We start from the raw sequence: 25,313 nt of genomic DNA on the forward strand, positions 1-25,313 counted from the left end.
GCTATCTTGCATTATCTTATGTTTACCTGTCGCTGTAGTTGTGATACGCTACTGCTTGAGTACGTTTGACCCCCACGTGACAGCTCTGCTTTGTCATAGGAGTGTTAGTAGCACATTATCAGTAATCGCAGTGACTTTCAAATTTGTTCGTTGCCCTAATCTCCTCTGCTGCTAAATGATTTGCTTCTTTCACTTGCTGGAAATTATATCATACGTCAGTCAATAGTTTTGTATTTCTGTTGGTATTTTTAGTTGCAAGTAGAAGGTTGAATTGTTTTACTTCTCAGAGCGAACTCTCAGTCTGAGATGGCCGCTGAGTTAACGTATTGAATATCACTGTGCTTATTGATATCTTCCTGATAGTGCTGATGGTGCTGAAACTGCGGAGGAATTTCTTTATCCATGTTCTCATGTCCTTCATCCTCCACAGATACAGGAGTGGGTTCAGAGCTGCATTTAGAACAGTGCAGAAGATATCGCTGATCACCCAGCTGTAAAAGAACATGAATTTGTTGTTGTAGATCACACTGTGGGGAATATTTCCATACCAGGTAAAAGTGTAAATGACAACGTTCAAAAAGGTAAGGGAATTACAGATGAGGAAAGTCACTGAAAAGTAAATGATCGTTAGTGATGCCTGCCGATTTCTTCTTTGGGAAGCATCTGGTAAATTATGAGTGTGCAGCCTTGCTGTAGAAACCACCACTGAAAGAAGAACGATGGCGGGAGGGATTCCAATGCAGATACAGTAGTTGATCATGAACATGGTACCGAATATCCACAGCTGTGAGGTAACGAAGCAGTATCCTAAACCATAGGAATAGGAATCATCATGGATAACCATGTCGATTACGTTCCATGTACAATGATACAGGAACATCACCATGATCGAGATAAGGACAGGCTGTTTCTTGATCTTGTAAAATGGAAAGATGATGACGATAGTTCTGGCCAGGGTCATTACCATCACCAAGTAGATGGACATCGGCTGAAGCAAGAAGAGACAGAAACTCCACATCAAACAGAAAACTCTGTTGGCTAGAAGCCCAGGATGTCTGCTGTTCAACCAATTAAATAATTAACTAATTAAGTGATTAACTAATTACCAGGATGTCTGCTGTTCAACCAATTGACAGTAACTGGAACCCATATCCACAAAGTTGGCAAACCCACCAGATATCTGGGAGGAAATTTGGGAAGAATGAGGAAATTTTTGGCATCTGAGAGGAAATTTCTTGGTTAGCGACTGAAAATTGCAGTCCGCAAAGAGCAGTTCAATCATTGGGTATCGAGAGGAAATTTTTCCTCTCTAAATGACTTAAAATTCGTGCCACCTTTAATTTTAATTTGTCCAATGTTTTGAATCCAAAATATTACCGAGTGTCTAATCAACTACTTTGAACCTTCTCTATTGCTATCCTATTGGTCTATCATATAATCCAGTTAAAAATTTTCCGGATGCTGCGCCCCCTGCCCTCTTAAAATATTACTAATAACCAAGTGTCTAATCAACTGTTTTGAACCTTCTGTATTGATATCCTATTGGTTTAGCATATAATCCAGTTAAAATTTTCCGGGGGCTGCGCCCCGAGCCCCTGCCGCAGTAGCCTCGGAGCCGGCGCTTCGCGCCGACTCCTCGCCCACCCCTTCTAAAAATCCTGCGCACGCCCCTGTTGGAAAAGTAACTTAGCCGCTGCGAGCGAAGCGAGCGGGCCACAGAAGGGTCTGAAAATGGGTTTGGGAGGAAATTTTTAATTATGTGGATATGGGAACTGGAATATGAATCATACTGGAGACTATATCTATACAGCAGGCAATCAAGTAGAGAAGGGTTGAGATATTACGTTTCCCTGTCTGAAGAAAGTACCTCAAAGCTAGACAATTGCCCGGAAGTCCTATCACCAGACATAAGAGGAGTCCTGCTGCTACCAAGCCATCGTAACCTGGTAACCTGGTAACCTGGTAACCTGGTAACCTGGTAACCTGTCATTAACCAAGTCCTATCACCAGACATAAGAGGAGTCCTGTTGCTACCAAGCCATCGTAACCTGGTAACCTGGTAACCTGGTAACCTGGTAACCTGGTAACCTGTCATTAACCAGGTCCTATCACCAGACATAAGAGGAGTCCTGTCGCTACCAAGCCATCGTAACCTGGTAACCTGGTAACCTGGTAACCTGGTAACCTGTCATTAACCAAGTCCTATCACCAGACATAAGAGGAGTCCTGTTGCTACCAAGCCATCGTAACCTGGTAACCTGGTAACCTGGTAACCTGGTAACCTGGTAACCTGTCATTAACCAGGTCCTATCACCAGACATAAGAGGAGTCCTGCTGCTACCAAGCCACCGTAACCTGGTAACCTGGTAACCTGGTAACCTGGTAACCTGGTAACCTGTCATTAACCAAGTCCTATCACCATGCATAAGAGGAGTCCTATTGCTACCAAGCCATCGTATATTCTGTATTCAGTTAGTTGTAGAAGACCAACATCTGGCGAAGTAATAGTTGGAGGATGTTTTGTCGTATTCATAAAGCGATGGAGTTTTGGTAAAATCTCATGATTTTTAGGGTTTGAACTGGCTACGTTTACATAGTTTCCTTCAAACAACAAATTATAAGTTAAAAGTATAAATGTTATGTCATACAAAAATCGACCCTGCTAAAGCACTGATGGAAAAACAAGAACCAAGGAATTTAAAGACGTTTACAGCAATTTTGTAAAAATTGAACCAAGACAAAGAACCAATAATCAATGGGGGCGGGGGGGGTAATGTCTGTTGGTTGCTTTTGCTCCCGTGGCTGGGGTTGTTTGTTCATCAGATACGACATATTTCTTGCTAATTGGCACTTTTCTTCACCTTCTTGATGCTTAAAGTTAAACTGATGCAATGGGCATTGGGCCATTATCAATCAAGTTGACAGCTATTAGTATTTACATAATGAAAATGAACAACAAGAAACCCAATGCGAGTGAATGGCCGTTTGTTTCTGGTGCTTCTCATTCATGGGTTACAACCCACCCTTGGTTAAGCAGATGATCTGGAAAGTGCGCTTATAGCAAACAGTATGATTTAATCAAAATGCACACCAAGGGTAACCGTAAATAATTTGCTGAATAGTTGAGCTAGCAAAAAAATTCTCAACCGTTTAAAAGTAATTTCGAATTAAGACCACAGCATTAGCCTAGTGCTTTGAACAGAAGTTTTTTGAGGCTGTTATTAGACAATGAAATATATAACTTTCCTGCATTTAGGTCATTATAATTCTGAATTTTTTGCATTATAGAACAATTTGCCGTTTTAACAGAGATTTAGGAGTTCAAGGTCGTTGGTTTTCATCGAAGAAAATGGATCAAACAAGTTTGAAAATATGCAGCCGTAGCGCCCGTAGGTGTTCAATAAATATGGGACGATGCTTTATATTACTTACTTACTGACTAGTAACTACTAGAAAGCCCGTGATCACAGGGAGGATTTTGATTATATTTTTGGAGAATATTCTCGTAAAAACGCTCAGACTGCGAGCCTCGAGCAGAATATTAAACCTAATTTCGAATTAAGACCACAGCATTAGCCTAGTACTTTGAACAGAAGCTTTTTTTGCGGCTGTTATTAGACAATGAAATATATAATTTTCCCGCATTTAAGTCATTATATTTCTGAATTTTCTGCATTATAGAACAATTTGCCGTTTTCATTTTCAAAATCATCTGGACACCCAGGAATATAAAATGTTTAAAATGATTCCAATAAAGGTTCCTTCTCAGATGAACTACTGAACCACTTGTTCAACCTGGGAGCAAGCGCTGGACCAAATGTTGCTGGGGACGGAGTCCTGAACTTCAAGGGAATCTGGAACAAAGTGAAGAGAAACGAGTTGGTGGTGAACATAACTCAGACTATTGGACATTGTTCTGTTCCTCTCCTGGTCTTTTTGAACAGCTTTGATTCTACTTTTATTGATATTACTGGTAAGTGGATAGTATTGTGAGCACTTTTCATTATTCAAAATAAGTCTAATTGCGATGAAGAGGGAGGAACTAATTAATTTGAGTTTCGGACAGCTGAGTGTTCCAATTAATCAAACAGTAACGAATAGTTCGAGGAAGTAAAGTTGTTATTTTAACATATCTTTAAATTAATTTATCTACTTCTTATGTGCGTCTTATTTCAGGTAATCTGAAGGAGCACACCGAGAACGGAGACCTTGACGCGTGTTACGTTAACAGTAGATGTGCTTACGCTGGAAAAATTTCTGGTACTCTTTAATTAATTAATTAATCAATTTGGTAGACAGTATAAATGGGATGGGGGGACAGGGGGACCCATGCACAGGGTTCCAAGGTACGGATTTTTGGAGGGGGTGCGAACTTAAGCTTTATTTATTCCACGAGAGTCTGCTTACAATCAAGTAATTAGTTGTGACTAAGTTGACTAAGTCACGTGTTGTAACCCGGACACATTCCTACAGGTTACAACATTCCAGGACGTATCACGTGTCTACTCCAACCTGCCCTATGTGGTGTCCGGAGTGTGTTTCTGGTTCCTAGCTGTTCAGAAGAGTAAAGTTATGGAGCAGATCAACAGGATAGGGAAGGGTGTGAAACATGATTTTGCTATTTTCAACGCTCTGGCTTTTATAACTGGTAAGAGACTTTGCTATTTTCAACATGATACTGGTAACATTTGGTACATACCTAGCCTAAATTACTTACTTTATGTTTAAATTTATGCTATTAATTTATGTTACTTTATGTTACTTTAAATTGTGTAGTAAACTAACAATTGTGGTTATCTGAGTTAAGACAGGTTAAGAAAACCTCTTTATACCTGAAATGTAACTTTAGTATGTCTCCTGTCTAAGATTGTAACCGAGTTAGAATTTTGGTTACTTAGTAACTCAGTAGTCAGTAACTTAATATCCTGGTAACTTAGTAACCTGGTAACTTAGTAACCTGGTAACTTAGTAACATGGTAACTTAATAACCTGGTAACTTAGTAACCTGGTAACTTAATAACCTGGTAACTTAGTAACCTGGTAACTTAATAACCTGGTAACTTAGTAACCTGGTAACTTCTCGGAAGCGCACTCTTAGCTGCTTACAATATCCAACTTAACGTCTGTTATTTCAGCGATAATTGGAATAGCATCAGCGATGTACCACGTTTGCCCCAACCAAACCACCTCCCGTATCGATATGTACTTTATCGAGATCCTGCTAGGTTACTACTCTCTGAAATTGTACCAATCCAGGGTTCCTGATATCAGGGCTGTCTACTACGCTCCCGGTTAGTTCATCTGTTAATTACTTAATTAATTAATGAACTCTTAATTATTTTACCAAAATTTCTGTTGAATCGACCGTGAAAGAATCGCTCCTAACATAACTAATATTTAATTTTAATTTCCCTTATTTCAGCTATAATTGTATGTGTTTTAAGTGCTGTGGAGCGGGTACTAGGTGGATCACAACTCTCCTGGAATCTGCTCGCTGGTTTCCATCTTTCCTTTACTCTCTGGGTCTCCATCCAGCTGTTCTTCCTAGGAAAATGTGCGATGAACCCTTGGACTATGTACAAAGAGTGGAGTTCGTAAGTGATCGGTTTTTATTTGAAATTGTTTTACGTATGAATATCATAGTGCCGTGGAGCGTCGTTGAACCGATTGCAGTTTAAATGTCGTAGATATCGAGAGTGATGTATTAAGCTTACAAATATTTGTATCTACACAATACAATTCTCGTAGAGTGTCCAACAAGATCAAGGAAGCTAAAGGTAAACCAGAGTTCAAGTTCCAAGCTGGCTTCTTCGGTGTTGGAATCCTTGCAACCTCAATCATCGCCGGCTCTGGTTTGTTTTTATTCAATCATTGGGTACTTTTACTTGAACAATCAACGTAAATACGGAACATTTTCGCAAAGAAATGAGAGGATCAATTAGTAAATTAGTTGATATCTCGATTTGGTAACGGATTTTGTTCCGCAGCGATTGGAGGGTACTGGACAGAACAAACAATGTACAACGTGGTGGCCCTGTCTACCGACATCGTGATATACATCATGTACTACGTGGTTACAAAGTGTGTGTTGAGAAAGGAGAAGGTGAATTGAAAACACGTGACATTACAAACACGTGACATTACAAACACGTGACAATCAAAACACGTGACATTACAAACACGTGACATTACAAACACGTGGCATTACAAACGCGTGACATTACAAACACGTGGCATTACAAACACGTGACATTACAAACACGTGACATTACAAACACGTGACATTACAAACACGTGACATTACAAACACGTGACAGGATCTGTTAGCACACAGAACTGTTAGTTTTCGCGAAGCAGGTCTGACTTTCATATATATTCTTATAGTAGACTTCATCATATAAATTTATTTTGAACTTAGTAACAATTTCAGGGAATAAATAGAAATTTAAGATTTCATTTCTATTCTAATATTCACGTATATTAAATACAATTATATTGTTATGTATCATATGATTTTGTAAACATTGGCCGGTGTACCAAAAACCGGTCCCCAAACAAACACATTACAAACACGTGACACCGCTTTCTATTACAGCTACGTCACGTGATAAATCATGATGACATCGCCGTGTTTTGAGGACATTTTTATAAAATGGGGTCCAAAATTTGTTCTTTTATACCACTTTGTTGTTGCAGGTGCCTTATTCCATAGTCATGATTCAACCTATAAATTGATACGACATTTAATTAATAAAATGAAAAACGTCACATTTAATTATAAAGTTGATCACGTCACATTTAATTATAAAGTTAATCACGTGACAATTAATTATAAAGTTGATCACGTGACCGACAATTCTCCCACAGCTGAGAACCCATGTTGTTGTAATAATTGCTGCGAGCTTCTTTACCTGGGCCGTATCCTTTATTTTCTTCTTCTTCTACAAGAATATCAACACTTCCGTTAGCCCTGCAGGTTTGCTGTTTCTTCAACACAATGAAGTGTTATTTATATTTATTGTACAAAGATAAGGTTGACTTATTAGATCACGCTTTCGTCTACTTCCAATATAATACATCAAAGTCAAAGTATCTCAATAATCACTATTCAACAATCCTCATTTTAACTCTGAGGAAAAACCTCACTAGTCACGTAAACCCCTTCTTATGTTCAGAATCCCGATGTTTGAACCGCGCCTGTTTGGGCGGTTTTATTGACGGTCACGACTTGTGGCACTGTCTGTCCGCCACAGCCATCTTCCTGACCAACGTAATGATCTTACTGATGGACGATGACTTGTTGGATATGAAGACTGAGGACACTTACTTCTAGGATGTTCTAGATGCGTAGAATGTTCTAGAACCTGGAAGTTTCCAGGATTGTTCAGACTGTTATACCCAGTGATTGATAACAGTAAGATAAACTCTTTCATAATAATATGATGTTCCCTTGTCCAAGATAATCACAGTTCCTACTTGGGTTATTTCTCGAGTCTTATCTTGTTGTTGTAAGTCACACTGCGCTGGTTTCAGTCAAATGTGGCTGTTTCTGCTCTTGGCAACAGGGTATACATAGTGGGTATGATTACTGTCGCTGTTTCTCTGCGGTACAGTCAATTTTGGCCCATCTATATATTATATATTATACGTTTATCATTGCGTGTGATATTATATACTGGCGAATTACAATTTGTGATTACTGTTACAACTTTCCGTATGGAACGAATTTTATATTATTTCAAACTTTAAATCATCAAGCAGTTGGAATACAAAATTGCTTGTCTGGTTAATTATTTAATTAATTACTTCCCCTTATGTTAATGGGTGACGTTCGTATTTTTTTCACGTCAAACGAAGATAAGGGATTTAAATGAAGTTTGGTTGTGGTAAACATGGTCCTTGCTGATTGGCTAGCTTGTGTCACATTTGCGCTGCTTTTCTCTTCGCGTGCCCATGTTTGTCAGAGCGAGACTGCGAACTGTGGAGTATTTGATTTAACTTTTTGCAGAGACTGCGAATAATGTTTGAACCATGGACAAATTTTTGACGTTAAAAATTTCTTCATTTTTAGATTTGATTGTTCATTATATATTTTTTCTTGATATGCCAGTGAATTATTCATAATGAAAACTAAATTGGTATTGAAAGATTTTGAAAAACGTATCGAAAATTATCATTGTAAAATTAACGGAATCAATTTGATTTTTGTCTTTTAACCAATCATAGGTTCATACCGTTCACGTGCAGTAGCTTTCATTACACACAAGTGCTTCACATTTTTTTCCTGTTATTTGCTATCTTTTAATCATGATTAGATTGATTTTAGATGAGTATAAGATATGTCTTCGCTTAAAATCTCCTGATCCTGGTTTGGGTTTAATTATATTGCACGATAAACATTTTTAACCGCTACAAGTGTGCGATCGAAATCCTGAGGAAATATAATGGCAAACATTGTTTTCACAGATCGGGTATCCTGGACTGATTCGAATAAATCTTGAAGTTGACCCCAGCCACGATCTCAGTTAGGGGTCGTTCGCATTTTACCTAATCACTTTTTCGAACATTTTTACCCCCGCCCGTAATCAGTTTTACACATGGCTATTGTGTCAAAATGACACTAACGTAATTATTTGGAACCCCCCCCCCCCCCCCCCCCCCCCCCCCCCCCCCCTCGACTGATTACGTAATATGTGAACGACCCATTATTCGTTCCTACAGTTAATAAATATAATATGGTAGCTGAAAATATTTAACAATACGTCTTTTTAGTAGACCTAAAAATCTTAAAATGACAAAAATAGTATCAAATATGAGTATGTACAGTCAGTAATTTGACAAAGCTAAAGGATTGCTTCGGGTCATGGCTTGTCGTGTTCAAGGCCAATTTCTCCAATACGAGACTGATCGAAGTGGCTTCTTCTAGTCAAACGAAGCAATCCTTATTTTAACTTTTGTTTTCCGTTCGCTAAACAGTTACATCGTCCCTTATTGTATAAGTATAAAAATCTTGATCTTGGCTCTAATAGAAATGTAATTGTAACCGTTTAGTGTTTGGACTGTTGCGTTGTATGTTCACATTTGAGTCAATAAAACTTTTAGATATGAAGAAATGAATATTATTTTTCCGGTGAAGTCCAAACTATTTACACTAAAACAGAGCATGATAGTATAAGTAACGATGAACACAGGATGATGATCAATGGGACAATCAGATAATGGTCTAATCATGTTCATACGACTTTAATATTAACCTGGCTTGACAGTCGTCCAAATTTCTTGAAAGTAACGAGCGCAGCTTTCTTAATCGTCGATCAACAACCTATTCTTAATGCATATAAAATAATGATCATTTCACTTTCCTGATTTTGCATATACTTTTCTTATTCGTCATTCGTAGCGGAATGCATTATTAATATCAAATATAGGGCCGCGCGCGCTGCGCATCAAATAATGTTTCTGAGCGTGCTAAAAGTAAATCACTACAGTCGATCTTCAACATTTTTTCTTTAGTTAGCGCTTGCTGGAAGTGGAAGTAAAATTTGTTTTACCTTTTTAGAATGATCCGTGAGTTTCGCCTAGGTGCCATATTTGATGGTGCGCGGCTTTTGCAAGCTAAAGTAGGTGTAAATGGTAAAAGTCGCGTGATTTGACGAAATTCGTTGATTTTTGTCGTATTATTTTGTTATATCTTAGCATTGATTGACGATGTTAATCCGTCGAGATCGTTGCTCTGCGAAGCAGAGCAACGATCGACTTCGATGCGATGCTAGTTCGCGTCGAAGCGGCGAAGTCCTCCAAATCTTAGCACTTTGGTTCCTTAAATGAGATCATTCTGAAAATTTTTGAAGACCTTCCAATCATACTAAACTACCCAACCTAAATTAGTTGGGATCGGAGAGATAGGTCTTGATTGACAAAATATGAAATAGGTATATTTATAAATTCGTTGTAGGTTTACAACCTACCAGGACGCGCGCCGAGTTTGGAGTTGGACTCGTCGACGGTCCAACTCGGCGCAACAATATTTGAAACAAATATTTTACGAGTATCACCCGTTAATAAATTCGTTGATAACTCAAAATCTGACCATCAAATTGTTCAAACTAATTTAGTATAGTTCAGTAAAATATAAGTTGTAAGTGAGAAAATCTGGGAAGTATTATACATTTTTGAAATTGTTTCCGAAATAATGTGGCCGAAATACGAGTTTAAAAACAATTTAATCATCAATGGTCAGCGCGCGTCTTACGGTCGATGGCGCACGGCCTACTGCCAGCTAGTAGTACTGAGTACACTTACTAGTAGAGGCTCTACTACTATACATGTTACAGGAAGTTGTAGCGCTATGCACTACCAACTACTGGGCCGCGCCGCGCATCTTCTCGCAACCGTATGCAGATCCAAAATCGGCGAGATGCGAAGGATTTTGACGGATGTTACTCGTCTAAATTTCTTCGAAGTAGCGCGCGCCGCTTTCTTTTCGAAATGTTAAATGGAACGAGCTACGAAGTACTAGTAGCGCGCGCCGGGCCAGATCCAGATCATTAACAATAGGAGGTGCACCATAAAAATAAACTTGCTCGGATTTTAAAAATTTGTGTACCATTGTTTTCTAGAGACTGTGAGAATTTCGACAATACCAAATTTGTTATACCTTTTTGGAAAGATCAGTGAGTTTTGCCTAGGTGCCATATTTGATGGTGCGCGGCTTTTGGAGCAAAATTAGCTGTAAAAGTCGCGTAATTTGACCAAATTTGACCAAATTCGTTGATTTTTGTCGTATTATTTGGATATATCTTCAGTTCCTTGAATGAGATCATTCTGAAAATTGGTGACGATCTTCCAATAGGGCTTTTACAACTGTCCGAAAAATTTGGTGGATATCAGAGTCTAGTTGATATAGTGATCAAAATGGGGCAAAATACGCTGCTTTTAGCTGTAACATAATGATTGATGGTTGGATATGCTTTAAACTTTTCGGACACATTTCTTGTAAGTCTATGAGTAAGCTTACCAATTTTTGTTGCAATCGGAGGTCGGGAAGAATACTTAATATTTATTTGTTTGAAGAAAATTGTGCTGGCCGAAATTAGCGCTAAAAAACCATCCCACAGTCGGCACGCGCGGCTCACTGTCGATGGCGCACTACCTATTAACAATGGTCAAGAAGGATTGATATCGTGAATCAATACTGGAAGTGGAATGCTCACCGGTACGTCTTGCGTTTTTACATTAAATTTTGCTACTTGTCACGAAGTATAATTATATCAATCATATGTTGTGTTTGACCATTGTTAATCATAATGATCTGGCCCGGGCACGAGAAGAAAGCGGTGCGCGCTACTTCGAAGAAATTTAGACGAGTAACATCCGTTAAATGTTGTGTGTGTGTGTGTGTGTGTGTGTGTGTGTGTGTGTGTGTGTGTGTGTGTGTGTGTGTGTGTGTGTGTGTGTGTGTGTGTGTTGTCATACGTTGTATGACCCGCCGCGCACGAAGTGCGCGGCTCCCCCTGTAGCGTCGAAGACGCTACAGTGAACACTATAGTGAACACTATAGTGAACACTATAGTGAACACTATAGTGAACACTATAGTGAAACGACCGTGGGGGTCACCACGTGATACAATGTGTGTGTGTGTTGTAAGTACAAAGTGTATTTTAGTTTGTAGGTTTATAACCTACCAAATTTTTAAAAAATCCTGTGAAAAGGCCCTGGTCTTAGTCGTAGTACAACTACAAGTACAGTAGTATTTACATTAGTAGAGGCTCTTACGGGCATTGTCTGCATGATACGCTAGGGACCCCAGATACACTAAACGTATTTTTGATCGATATTTTTGAATCGATTAAAAGTGGTTTCAAGATGATTGGACTGAGTTAGTGCGGTCGAAATCGCAAAAAACCGATTTTTGGGCCAAAAAAAGGCCAAAAAACCATGTTTTTTTGGATATTTTGAGCAAGTTAATTTTGTTGGCATGTCAGCAAAATTTGCACAAAGATAGCTAAAAGACAGCCGCACAAGATGGTATAAAAATAAAACAAATCCCTCTATTTTAGCGCAGGTAAAAATCCAAAAAAGTGGTAAAAATTTTGACTTTTTTGCTTGAAGTTTGAATAATTTTTTGCAGTTGTATTACATCAACCCAAAAATAGTCACATCGTGTTTGCCTAAATTTTTCCTTTCTGAGAAGTACCCACTTCATATACTTTATCGAAGTTTGAATATTGTCACCCCGCAAGCGTTTTTGCCAAATTTTAGACGCGCACTACGCGCAAAAGCATTTAGTTGTTATCAATTGGCACCCGCGCGTTCATCATAAATTTCAAACAGCTATAACTCAGCGAGATTATGTCCGTTCTAGCTCATATTTTCATACCAAATAGAAAATAATGTGATCTTATTGCTGACAAAATATGAATATGATTACTCTATTTGCCTTAGAGTAATAGACTGTCAAAGTTTAAAACGCGCATTGGTATAGCACGTGACTAATAAAGCCAAATTTATATTTCTTAACATATTATCGATCCTTAGACATCATACTATTGTGTCTAATTAGCGGTTAGGTCTCTAAACTCGTAGCAGAATACACGTATTTTTGCCCGTAAGAGCCTCTACTACATGTTACATTGCGATGAAAACGCTGATTCTGAATCTGAGCGTGCTAAATCAAGCTCTACTATTTACATAACAGTCGATCTTTACCTGGGGACCTAAGGCTATCATGTTCATATACATAAACAATAAAGATATTAGAGATTAGGCGGAATGACAAGCTGATCGCTGCCCAGTAAAGTCGCGTCGATCTTCGAGATTTTTTTAAATGGACCCACGGCATGCATATGGTTGAAACCAACTTTGAACTTGAATCAATGTATTTTTGGAAGCTGATTCGATTCCGAATCACCGGCCCATGACGCGTAGGGTTAAAAATAAAATACTCCCCTGGCCAGATATTGGCGAAAAACTGTCTTGATTACGTGATTACGGCTTACGAATTGTAATAATGAATAAAGCTTGTTGAATGGGAAAAGCGAGCGACCGATTTCATTCTCGGTATCAATTTGCATTTGCGGACGGTTATTCAAATGAGTATCTTTTCCTTTTGTTTGGAAAAGAGAGACACTGGCAGCGGTTCACTCTACCCATGATTATGGGTTCACCTAACCATGTGCTTTCGCGCCACTTCGGGCGCGCTTGTTTCACGTTAGGCGGGCGCGCGCTACTGCAAGCGCAAGGGCTCTGGATAGAGCAAATTATGGGTTTTGGTCAAATTATGCATAATGACTTGCAAAATGCAGCGATTTCATTGGACGAGAGCAACTGTATCATGAGGTTAATTGCTTTTGCATTTTGGCGAAGTTTGACTATAAATGGCAGCGTTTGATCGAAAACCTGGTTTCAGACCCCCCTGTGACTTAACTACCGAACCTAAATTAGTTGGGAGAGATTTGCTTTGATTAAATGCCCAAATGCTAAATTACAAATGCATGGCCGGGTATGTGAGATGCTGCCTTACATGTACAGTTACCCCTAGGTTGCTGATCTATGGTTCGCGAGATAGAAGTGAAACGAATGCGTGCAGAGGGAAGACCGAGGAGCCTGCTTTCATGAAGATGTCATTTTTTGGAATTAGCCAAACTATAAAACTCATGAATATAAAACTCAATATTTCAATAAATGGTATGGTATTGTTTTTAATTCTATCCTACATATTAACGTATAAAACATAAAAAGCTCAGTAGTACTAGTATTATGGCTATAAATTATATTACCTGGGGAACCCAGGCTATTAATATTATGTTCATAAACATAATAACCGAATAGAGATTCGGCGGAATAACAGGCTGAGCGCCGCCCAGTAAGACTATAAATTATAATACTCCGTTTGAAAATAGTGGACCTGCACTGATTCAGAGTTTCCCCAAGTCACTAATGAATTTATTAAGTAACCAGCTGGTAAATTGACAACATTTCGAAATTCAGAATCCTTTACTCCTTTGTTTTAAATTTGTACTCGCGGTTTCCCCATCTGTGAAAACTTCGGCGTCATGAAAAATTACATTACAAATGTCAAGTTTGTGGCTAACTAAATTGCAAAAGCAATTAAATACCCTCCTTCTCAAATATTTTCATTGTTTTACAGGGAGAGTGATTTTTCGCTCTGTCACATCTGGTGGCAGCATTGTTCTGAAATTGTATAAAATAGAGCCATCACCACAGCATCCTCACTTTGAACAATCAACAATCAACATGAAGATCTTTCTAGTTATCTGCCTGGTGGCTGCCTCTCTCGCTGCTGAAGATGTCCTTCGTGGTATCCTCCGATCCCCCAAAATGACCCTCGAGCTCTACGGGGATTTCAAATCCCAGGAGCACCTCAAGTTCCTTGCATCTGAAGACCGAATGAGGTTCCGACTCTTCCGATCCAATGCTCAGCTGGTAGCTCAAGCTAACGAGGAGGGAGGTTCTGCTGTATTTGGCCTCAACTTCTTCTCTGCGCTGACTGAAGATGAGAAGCAACAGTACTTTTGGACTGAACGTTACTGGACATGATGAGAACCCTATGCACGTTGCCTCTTCTTTATCTAGTCCCCCCGAAAAGAAACTTTGGACCAATGACGGTAAGGTTACAGCAGTAAAGAACCAAGGAAGCTGTGGATCTTGCTGGACGTTTGGAGCAGTAGGAGGTTTGGAGACAAGGTATCACGAAGTGTCTGGTAAACTGAGGAACTTCGCAGAGCAGGAATACCTGGACTGTGTCTACGAGGGACAGAGGAATGGTTGCAACGGTGGATGGCCTGATAACTGTTACGACTACTCCAAGAAGAACGGTGGAAGGTTGGCTTCAACTGCTGACTACGGATACACTCAAAAGGATGGTAGTTGCAAAGGAAGTTCGAAACCTGACGCTATGGTGGCTGCTAAAATTGTCGGCTACACCAGGGTTAGCCCAACTGAGGCCGCAAACATTGAAGCCCTTACAACAGGCTCTTTGTCCGTCGCTTTCGAAGTGACAAGTTACTTCCAACAGTACCGAGAAGGCATCATCCAAGACACAACATGCACCGGGAGACCAAACCACGCCGTCACAGCTGTAGGATACACGCCGAAATTCGTCCTGGTAAAGAACTCTTGGGGATCAAAATGGGGAGAAAGCGGATTCGTGAAGTTCTCTCGAGGCTACCCCTCCAATTGCGGCCTCTTCAAGTACAGCAGCTACCCCAACCTTGATACAACCGGACAGTCTGACAACACTCCTTCTGATAAAGCCACCGACTACAAACCTTCTGAAAACGATGATGATAACCCAAACCCTAAACCTGACCCAAACTGCAAAGACGTGGCAACCAACTGTCAGCTCAATTGGTGCACCAGGCGGGAGAGTAACTGGGTCGCCATAGTTAAGAAGTACTGCCGGAAGACTTGTAAATTGTGTGGAGATGATGGAGATGATGGAGAGTGCCCCAGCGGCACCATTAGATGTTCTGATGGTGTGTGCCGACACGAACACATGTGCTAGATCTCAACCACTTCTTGATGTTTACAATTTCATTTGTATCATTTGACAAGTAACACTGCATTTAAACCTTGTTTTGTTTATAGCCTAGTAGGGAAAAATATGCACTGAAAAATTGGGTACCGAGCAGTGAGGCATCCAGTGTTCAAGACGCTTCCTTGAACAATATTTGGTCGTGTATGACATTAAATTTGTGTGCTTGTTTCGGTAACTAGTAGTGCCTAGGTACGTGGAGCCATACGAGGGATTGATATCGTCAGTCCATATCATGTGCGAATTTTTATATTTGAACTTATTATAAAAATAAAGTACAGTGTGGCCCATAAATAACTGTCCACACTCATTACGCAACCCTTTGATAACTCACGTAATTCATGTCAGAATTTTATGTAAGATTTTATCGATTACAGTAGGTGGGTGGCTGGTGGGCGGTGGCACGCACTCCCTGTTTTTCACAATGATTGTATTCGTCGTCATAAAATGAGAACGCTTTGAGCTAGGAACTCACATTTTTTATACACTTTTGGTTTGATAATTGAAAACTTTTCCCAAAATGTCAACTTGATTGTTTTAAATTTAACCGAGTTATGACTATTTTAAAATCTGGTGGATACGTACACGTGATCTCAGCACCTAATTATAATAATATATGTAATCAGTGATAATATAATATTGAATATATAATCAGTGATCTCGTCAGTTCGTCACTCAATCAGTAATCTCATCAGGAGCTAGTCGCTAGCGTGCAACGATAGGCCTCATTAGGCGGTACCAAACATGTTGGGGAAATGACGATCTAATAATTTCAAAACACCAAGTTTTAGGATGCTTAAAATCAAATAATCATACAGCACGACTTCATATCCAGCTTAGTATAGTCCCAGGACAATTGATTGTATTCTACGATCAGTTGAGTGTTGACGTATCCGTTGATGTGGCCAGTTAGCCTCGTACCGGCCAGATTTCGTCCTAAGAGTTAAAGGATGAGCATTTTGTTTGAAGATAAAGGTGTTTGTAATAGCGAATTAATCCAGCCTCTTCTGGAAATCACGGTCTTGGAACTGATGATTAGCCCTGTTGGAAAGATCCAGGATCCGCTGGTGTGAAAGCTGAGGGTGGCCGGTAGTCCGGTAGAGACTTCGCCATTCTTTTTCTTCAAGTAGACGAATAGAATTGTTAGAGAGTGAATGGAAGATAATAGATTATCTTCGTCTTCGATGGTTTTATAATCAATCAAGCGGTGGATGTGAACACAACAGGCAATTAATTCAGTGTCGAAATCATGTATTCGCCAGATTTTAAAATGGTCATTTTATGATAACTCAGCTTAATTTTGAACAATCAACTTGAAATTTTGGAAAATACTCTCTCTCTCTCTCTCTCTCTCTCTCTCTCTCTCTCTCTCTCTCTCTCTCTCTCTCTCTCTCTCTCTCTCTCTCTCTCTCTCTCTCTCTCTCTCTCTCTCTCTCTCTCTCTCTCTCTCTCTCTCTCTCTCTCTCTCTCTCTCTCTCTCTCTCTCTCTCTCTCTCTCTCTCTCTCTCTCTCTATCTCTATCTCTATCTCTATCTCTATCTCTATCTCTATCTCTATCTCTATCTCTCTCTCTCTCTCTCTCTCTCTCTCTCTCTCTCTCTCTATCTATCTCTCTCTCTATCTATCTCTCTCTCTCTATCTCTCTCTCTATCTATCCCTCTATCTCTATCTCTATCTCTATCTCTATCTCTATCTCTATCTCTATCTCTATCTCTATCTCTATTTCTATCTCTATCTCTATCTCTATCTCTATCTCTATTTCTATCTCTATCTCTATCTCTATCTCTATCTCTATCTCTATCTCTATCTCTATCTCTATCTCTATCTCTATCTCTATCTCTATCTCTATCTCTATCTCTATCTCTATCTCTATCTCTATCTCTATCTCTATCTCTATCTCTATCTCTATCTCTATCTCTATCTCTATCTCTATCTCTATCTCTATCTCTATCTCTATCTCTATCTCTATCTCTATCTCTCTCTATCTCTCTCTCTCTCTCTCTCTCTCTCTCTCTCTCTCTCTCTCTCTCTCTCTCTCTCTCTCTCGCTCTTTCTCTCTATATATATATATGTATATATATAAATATAAATATAATTATATCGTAGAGGTCGCGTGACATGAGTGGTCACGTGTTAACTTTAAGCTCTGTGATTAGCTTCAATATACTGGTCACGTGTTCTACGAGCTCTCTTCTTGGCGCTATTACTGAAGGAACATTGTGTTTCATCCTTGCCAACGGTATTGAAACTTGAGTAAACTGAAACGCTTGGAAATTGTTTAAAGGCCTAACTCAAAATTCCACTTTGAAAATTAAGGTTATCATGGAATTCTACGTTGATTCAGTTTCGCGAATATTGCGAACTGAGATATGGGCGATTTTGTTCATTTTTTGGGATTATTTAAACGCAGAATCAACAGTTAGGTAAATATTGAGCATATGGTATTTGGATCATAACTCATGAATATATACTGTTATGAACTATAAATTTACTGAATTAAACTTAATCTACTTAATCGCTGTAATAAAGTAATGAAAATTGAACACAAACAAATGTTCGGCAGTACTAGTAGCACTGCTTAACTAACTCGCTGGTGCACTTGAGCATTTGGTTACCATGGTTATGAGCAATTGTTTGAGTTTGACCACCCTGGCCTGGTTACCATGTCCTTTCTAACTTGCTGGCACACTTGACTTGCGGAATTGAAGGAATCCCAAGAGAACATTAGTAAGACCAGCAATTCCAGAGAGAATAACAAACACCGTAGGCAAACAGAAGTTTACCGGAAAAATAAAGGTTCACTTCGTCTAAATCCAAGTATATGAATTTTCATCAAGATTGGACAAAAACAAAAAAATGACTGAGTTATGAGCCAAAAACCATATGCCCATATTTAGGCATACGCACCAAATTTGATCGATTTTTGCCCATAAATTGGTAAAATATTAATATTTTTGAATGAAACCAACTTTATATTAATATGGAAGGTAAGCCTATACTACACATTCTCTATGATTATCCTTACTGGGCCGCGCTCAGCCTGTCATTCCGCCAAATCTATATTAAATCTATATTAATGAACATAATAGCCTGGGGTCCTCAGGTAATGATTATCCGCGCTCACTAAATCGCTCGCCCAAACTTTTTTCATTTTACTGGTAATTTTCGCATTGGATAAATTGCAAAATTGGTTTGACTGTCAGGAGTGCTGGTTCTATCCTAATTACGTCTTTACACTTTGCTTCTCGGAGGAAGAAAGCAGCAGTGTCTCTTATGGCATTGGCGCAAAAGTTGAAATTGTTGGCATGGTTTGGGCGAGCGATTTAGTAAGAGCCATATAATACATATGAAATAAATCTTTAAACTGATTCTACTGATAATGATATGAATTTTATATGAATCACAGTGCTGGCAAGCACGACCGGTGCATTTATTGTGGGTATACTATGTACCCCCTTTACTATTATACCCCCTTTACTATTATACCCCCTTTACTATTATACCCCCTTTGGTACACGTTACAAGCCTCTTTCGTGCACGCGAAGCGTGCACTCCGGCCGGAGGCGGCGGCCGAAGGCCGCCGCCTCCGGCAGGAGTTTTTCAGGCATTAAGACTCATCGGAAGTCGTTCAGCAGATTTATTTTTAGTTCAAAACATTCTAATTTGATGTCAAAGATGACAGGAATAAAAAATAGTTATGTTGAGATTTTTAAGAAATTTGCATAAAATACTCGCCAGCACTGTTATACGAAATTCGGTAAAAAACCCAAAATCGCCATATTCAGGTGCCTTAAAAACCATGTTAAAATCGAGTTAGAGATCTGAAATTTTTCAGGGCGTCTAGACGTTGACCAAATCGACTGCAAAAAAAGTTTCAGGTTTCAGGAACATCGGGAAGTGGGTTTTCTAGAACCCCTGTTTTACGACAGATTGTCGTGATATCTATCTATATATATACATATATACATATATATTCAGGGATAGACGCTTTGCCAGTCAATTGTAGCCTGTATTTAATTGTCCATAGATTCAAAAGTTATAAAAGATACAGCCATTTCCGACCACAGGTCTTGAAAATAATTGTTTACACTTTAGTTTACATTGTATAAACAAATTATTTGACGTCATGAACACCCCTTGATGACGTCATCAAGTAAACCGTTTTTAAAACTTGATTTTTGACAAAGTAATAACTTTTAACAAGAATTGCGCCCGTTGTTTCGTTTTGGCGGACGCTAGATTTCCATTTCACATTTACTTTAAATTTAAGTATAAGCTCCAATCAGCTCACTTCAATCTTCATGATATGATAATAATATTGATAAATTATGCATCAAATACGGGAAACACTTGAAATTCAGTTCAATTGCCGTAGAACTTAACTTGTATCTGTAATTCAAGAAATTATCAGCAAAGGTAAACTATACTCGTGTACACATCAATACACTACGCGTGCCACGTACAAATTGGGCGTATTGCCTAATAGTAATATTATACATTACATGCATCATATACATTAAAACACAGTCGCGCCGCGCATTCATAGATCACAGGCTATCTATACATCACATCTCCGCAAGCAATCCTCGCGCGCGCAACTTTTTCGTTGCACGGTAACGGACGGAATGACATCATATTCAGACCCGCCTACTGCTATCTCCAAAATCCACGTTTTTCTGCAAAAACCTCCATTTGTAACCTTTCACTATTGCCTTTTTTCAAAAGGGTGAAAAGGAAAAAATGATTTAACACCATTAAAAAGTAATTTTATTCAAAATCTGAGGATATTTTCATCTTAGATAATTGTTCAAGCATTCTGAAAATCTACCGGAAAGTTTTTCTAGCTTGCTCCTTCATAAAGATATTCGTCATTGAAGTTTGTGCTTTTTTGAAGAATTATTTTATAAAAACGTCAATTTTGCGATTTAGTATTCTCTGGTGTTGGGCCATGCCTTGGGTTGTGGAGCTCAGTTCTGCTTCCTATAGATATAAATTGTGCATTAGGCTAGTTTTAAAGTTAAAAATCGAAAAGTTGCACACGTGGGGACACGCCCAAATTGATAGAAAATTGCTAAAATCACTGAAAATTGCTGTTTTCGTCATTTTCTGTCAACTTTAGAGTGCCGTTGTGATTACAGTTCTTCTTGAAATACTTTGAAACTTTGCATGCTTATCAAGCTATATATACAACAATTACATGCAAAATTTTACGGCGATTCAATATTGGATGCGCACGCAACGTCCGCTCAAAGTTTGCACGTGCGAAAGGTGAGAATTTTGCTCATTTGTGATTTCCAACAAATTCTGCTTTGCCACGACAGTTTAATGTCATTATAAATGAATTTAATGCCAACTTGAATGAGTATTAAGTGGCATATTCAGTCAGTGATCGACCGATATGCTTACCTAAACACAAGGAAATGTTTTTAAAGGAAAAATTTCGAAATTGTTGAAACTTCCTCCTTATTAATGAAGATATCAGTTTATATTTCGACTTTATAAAGTACCCTGACAGTGACATTATAATCAAAAAGAGATGATATTTGACCAAAACCCATAATCATGGGTAGAGTGGACCGCTGCCAGTGTCTCTCTTTCCCAAACAAAAGGAAATGATATTAATTTGATTGACCGTTCTCAAATGCAAAATGATACCGAGAATGAAATCGGTCGCTCGCTTTTCCCATTCATTTACAATTGTAATAGATTAAGAAGAACTACCCAAAGGCAGCTGTACTCAGCAATAAAGATTCAATAAACTTCAGCTAATTCAATAAGTAATAACTACCACCCTTACCCCGAAATACTAGGTATCGACCCGAACGCAACCCAAAGAGATTTTTACAGCATCTGATTGATGTACCTAATCAATCGAAACTTATTACAATTCGTAAGCCGTGAATGAATGGGAAAAGCGAGCGACCGATTTCATTCTCGGTATCATTTTGCATTTGAGAACGGTCAATCAAATTAATATCATTTCCTTTTGTTTGGGAAAGAGAGACACTGGCAGCGGTCCACTCTACCCATGATTATGGGTTTTGGTCAAATATAATATACTGTTATGAACTTAATTTACTGAAATAAACTTAATCTACTTAATCGCTGTAATAAAGTAATGAAAATTGAACACAAACAAATGTTCGGCAGTAGCACTGCTTAACTAACTCGCTGGTGCACTTGAGCATTTTGTTACCATGGTTATGAGCAAGTGTTTGACCACCCTGGTTACCATGTCCTTTCTATTTCTAACTTGCTGGTACACTTGGGTTGCGGAATTGAAGGAATCCCAAGAGAACATTAGCAAGACCAGCAATTCCAGAGAGGATAACACACACGTAGGGAATCAGAAATTCACCATACAAAAATACCTCATCATGACTGGCAGCTATTATAGTCCACCAGATGAATGCGATTAAAGTGAGTCCGCCTGAAAAGATTAATAATAGTTAGCTTAGTTAGATAATATAGTTAAATAATAATAGTTAGATTAACAATGTTTATATTGTGGAAATGGTGGAAACTAGGTCATTTCGTCCCCGGAAATTTATCGTTTATGTGGAAAATGTGAAATGTTAATGAATCCGATAGACTAACAATCTCAGAAATAGACTACCCGTCAAAGTTTATTTATTTTAAATCTGTCTTACTAACCCGAGATAAGTCCGGCGCCGAGAATCAATAAGACGAATAGCTTTCTGTCTGAAAATTATTGTAGGTGAATAGTCGAGTGAATAGTCGAGTGAATAGTCGAGTGAATTTGATAAACACATGTCAACATCGAAAATAGTGTGACTCAAAATGAATGACATTCAATGACATTCAGTGTTTGTGTTTAATTTTACATACTAATAAACAAATATAGCGTAGATACTATAAATTTAGGCTTATCTTAACTTACTATCTTTAAGAAATCCTAGCGTCATCATACCTGAAAAGAATATGTACAGTAAAACCCCGATTTACAGCGGAGTTTGGGGGAAAGGAAACATCCGTGTTAAATCGGGATTCGCGGTAAATCGGTTTCCGATAAATTGTAATTGGTGTTTTACTGTACCATACATATGTGTAACATGCTAGTAAGCATGGAGGGTAAAATTATAGTCGGGAATTACGTAGTCGTTCTAAGTAATTTTAGGGGATGTTTTGAATTCATTGCTTATTAATTCCTTACTCTATATAACATATAACTGCTCGATGTGAAAAAGAATATAAATTCACTAAAATAAGACTTACCAGTAGAGCTGACTACATCAACCAATCTCAAGAACGAGCACAACCCCCCGGCCAGGAAAGCCAACAAGATCTGAGCAAGTGTGTGGTTACCATGGTTACGAGCAAGTATTTGGTTACCATGGTTACGAGCAAGTGTGTGGCTACCATGGTTACGAGCAAGTATTTGGTTACCATGGTTATGAGCAAGTATGTGGTTACCATGGTTACGAGCAAGTATTTGGTTACCATGGTTATGAGCAAGTATGTGGTTACTATGGTTACGAGCAAGTATGTGGTTACTATGGTTACGAGCAAGTATGTGATTACTATGGTTACGAGCAAGTATGTGGTTACCATGGTTACGAGCAAGTATGTGGTTACTATGGTTACGAGCAAGTATGTGGTTACTATGGTTACGAGCAAGTATGTGGTTACTATGGTTACGAGCAATTATGTGGTTACCATGGTTACGAGCAAGTATTTGGTTACCATGGTTACGAGCAAATATTTGGTTACCATGGTTACGAGCAAGTATTTGGCTACCATGGTTACAAGCAAGTATTTGGTTACCATGGTTACGAGCAAGTATTTGGTTACCATGGTTACGAGCAAATATTTGGTTACCATGGTTACGAGCAAATATTTGGTTACCATGGTTATGAGCAACTATTTGGTTACCATGGTTACGATCAAGTATTTGGTTACCATGGTTAAGAGCAAGTATTTGTTTATTAGCAAGTATTTGGTTACCATGGTAACCATGTCCTTTAATTAATAAATCATCACTTTTAGTCATTTCTGCTAATGTCTGGTTTTTAACTAAAACTATTTTTATTACCCAACGTGTTAAATTTATGAAATAATTTGTAATTTCTTACCATGACAGTAAAGAGTATGCCACTATGAACGCCGTATATGCACACACAGAGGAAAAGAAGGAAAGTGGCTACCGCCGCAGCAATAAATCCCAATATGTTTATAGACTTTTCCATCACTAGTCACTACTCGGTACTACTACTTGGCCTTTCCACTATTCGGGGTTGATTTTTTCTTTTAAGTTGTTTTTCAGTTTTATCAGGAGATGTACATATTAATTCAACGAAAATTCCCGTGATATGGATTTAGCAAAGTAAATAATAAATAGGAGCGATGATCAAACATATTCGACTGTTCAGAATGGCATATTAGATCATTAAATTCTTCAATTGCAAGTTGCTTCCCTTATTTGAGTCATGACCCAACTTCTCAACGGTGTTAAAATATTACTGGGTCAGGACCCTCAATAGCTTCGTCGACACATAACAGGGGAGATACTAGATCTTATCAATTATTAGAAATTACCAGTTAAACCTTAAGCGCGTGTAAATAATTGAGACCACATGATAAAGGGTGGTAACTGGTAAAAGTAAAAACATTAAAATATCGTTAAATAATGTAATCGCAACGAACAAAGTTCCGTATAAAAGTAAAAGAGACATTTTCGTGAGGCTGCTAGTGAGCTTTCTGAGCGATTTATTTAATGAATCAACCCACGTCTGCTTATAACATTAACAATGTAGACATGAATCGAACATTTGAACATTCCATTATCAAATCAAAGAACTACTGGAACCAATAGATGTGAAGATTGGCGAGATCTAAATTAAAACCTGAAATATTGAGTGATCATATTACACAGTTGTACTGTTGGAATGTTGGAGTGTTGGAGTGTATAAGAAATTAAGAACAGTTCCAGGTGCGCTGGTTCAGGTTACAGGTGCAGGTCACGTGATCTTCACGGGGAATAGCTCCGAACGACATGTCAACATGCAGTTCAAGGAAAGCTCCTGGCACGGTGTAAAGACCACTGTGCCTGCATTTAACAAAAAGGCACAATGCTCGTGTAAATAATTGAGACCATGAAAAAGGGCGGTAACTGGTAAAAGTAAAAACATTAAAATATCGTTAAATAATGTAATCGCAACGAACAAAGTTCCGTATAAAGTAAGTCAGACATTTTAGTGAGCTTTCTGAGCGATTTATAAAATGAATCAACCCACGTCTGCTCATAAAAATGTAGATAGAATCGAACATTTGAACATTCCATTATCAAATCAAAGAACGACTGGAACCAATACACAATAGATATGAAGATTGGCGAGATCTAAATTAAAACCTGAAATATTGAGTGATCATATTGCACAGTCGGACAGTTGGAGTGTATAAGAACAGTTCCAGGTGCAGGTCACGTGATCTTCACGGGGGACCACGTGGTATATTTTGGTATGTATCACGTGACACTAACTCTATTATAGGTAACTATAAAATTAACAGTTACAAGTTGGTTTGTATTTTTGCACTTCACTGTCTTTAGATGAGGCTTACATTTACCTACTTCATTTTATTATGCAGTAAGATCATCTGAAATATAGTTAGTGAACTTAATGTGTAAAGTTACGTGTCTAACTTATTGTTTGTATTAACACGTTGCTACGTTACTAGGATACCACGTGTCTACGTTGCTAGGATTGTAACAGATGGCCACGTTTTGTCCTTCGTCTG

The 25,313-nt window shown here is 38.5% G+C and overlaps 5 protein-coding genes across 6 annotated transcripts in view; 3 read left to right on the forward strand and 2 right to left on the reverse strand.

The window, feature by feature from the left end:
• Nucleotides 1-4,550, forward strand: part of LOC134814515 (SID1 transmembrane family member 1-like) — a 56,866-nt gene extending 52,316 nt beyond the window's left edge. Inside the window, exons 16-18 of the mRNA XM_063822667.1 lie at nucleotides 3,770-3,973; nucleotides 4,177-4,257; nucleotides 4,472-4,550. Of these exons, the coding sequence (XP_063678737.1) occupies nucleotides 3,770-3,973; nucleotides 4,177-4,257; nucleotides 4,472-4,473 (287 nt within the window). The 3' untranslated portion in view covers nucleotides 4,474-4,550. The remainder of the gene's footprint in view (nucleotides 1-3,769; nucleotides 3,974-4,176; nucleotides 4,258-4,471) is intronic.
• LOC134814516 (glycine N-methyltransferase-like) overlaps nucleotides 1-25,313 on the reverse strand; it is an 84,080-nt gene that overhangs the window by 38,765 nt on the left and 20,002 nt on the right. The window contains exon 1 of one of the 2 annotated variants that reach the window (XM_063822671.1): nucleotides 19,668-19,678. The exons of the other annotated variant lie outside the window; for it this stretch is intronic. The gene's annotated coding sequence lies outside the window, so the exon portion shown is untranslated. Of the gene's footprint in view, nucleotides 1-19,667; nucleotides 19,679-25,313 lie in introns of those variants that run through there. 2 annotated transcript variants of the gene reach the window in all.
• LOC134814522 (SID1 transmembrane family member 1-like) lies at nucleotides 4,494-9,106 on the forward strand. The gene is made up of 7 exons (XM_063822679.1): nucleotides 4,494-4,648; nucleotides 5,136-5,291; nucleotides 5,423-5,594; nucleotides 5,749-5,852; nucleotides 5,988-6,103; nucleotides 6,868-6,976; nucleotides 7,176-9,106. The coding sequence occupies exons 1-7, from the start codon at nucleotides 4,573-4,575 to the stop codon at nucleotides 7,331-7,333; spliced, it is 891 nt and encodes a 296-aa protein (XP_063678749.1). The 5' UTR covers nucleotides 4,494-4,572; the 3' UTR covers nucleotides 7,334-9,106.
• Nucleotides 14,571-15,527, forward strand: LOC134813835 (procathepsin L-like). Its single transcript, XM_063821714.1, has one exon. The coding sequence runs from the start codon at nucleotides 14,571-14,573 to the stop codon at nucleotides 15,525-15,527; it is 957 nt and encodes a 318-aa protein (XP_063677784.1).
• Nucleotides 21,651-23,930, reverse strand: LOC134814455 (uncharacterized). The gene is made up of 5 exons (XM_063822575.1): nucleotides 23,651-23,930; nucleotides 22,794-22,863; nucleotides 22,459-22,488; nucleotides 22,212-22,259; nucleotides 21,651-21,987 (listed from the first exon to the last, which is right to left on the reverse strand). The coding sequence occupies exons 1-5, from the start codon at nucleotides 23,762-23,764 to the stop codon at nucleotides 21,806-21,808; spliced, it is 444 nt and encodes a 147-aa protein (XP_063678645.1). The 5' UTR covers nucleotides 23,765-23,930; the 3' UTR covers nucleotides 21,651-21,805.

This window comes from Bolinopsis microptera, chromosome 4 (assembly GCF_026151205.1).
Source record: "Bolinopsis microptera isolate Bmic1 chromosome 4, MBARI_Bmic_1.0, whole genome shotgun sequence".
Classification (NCBI taxonomy): domain Eukaryota; kingdom Metazoa; phylum Ctenophora; class Tentaculata; order Lobata; family Bolinopsidae; genus Bolinopsis; species Bolinopsis microptera.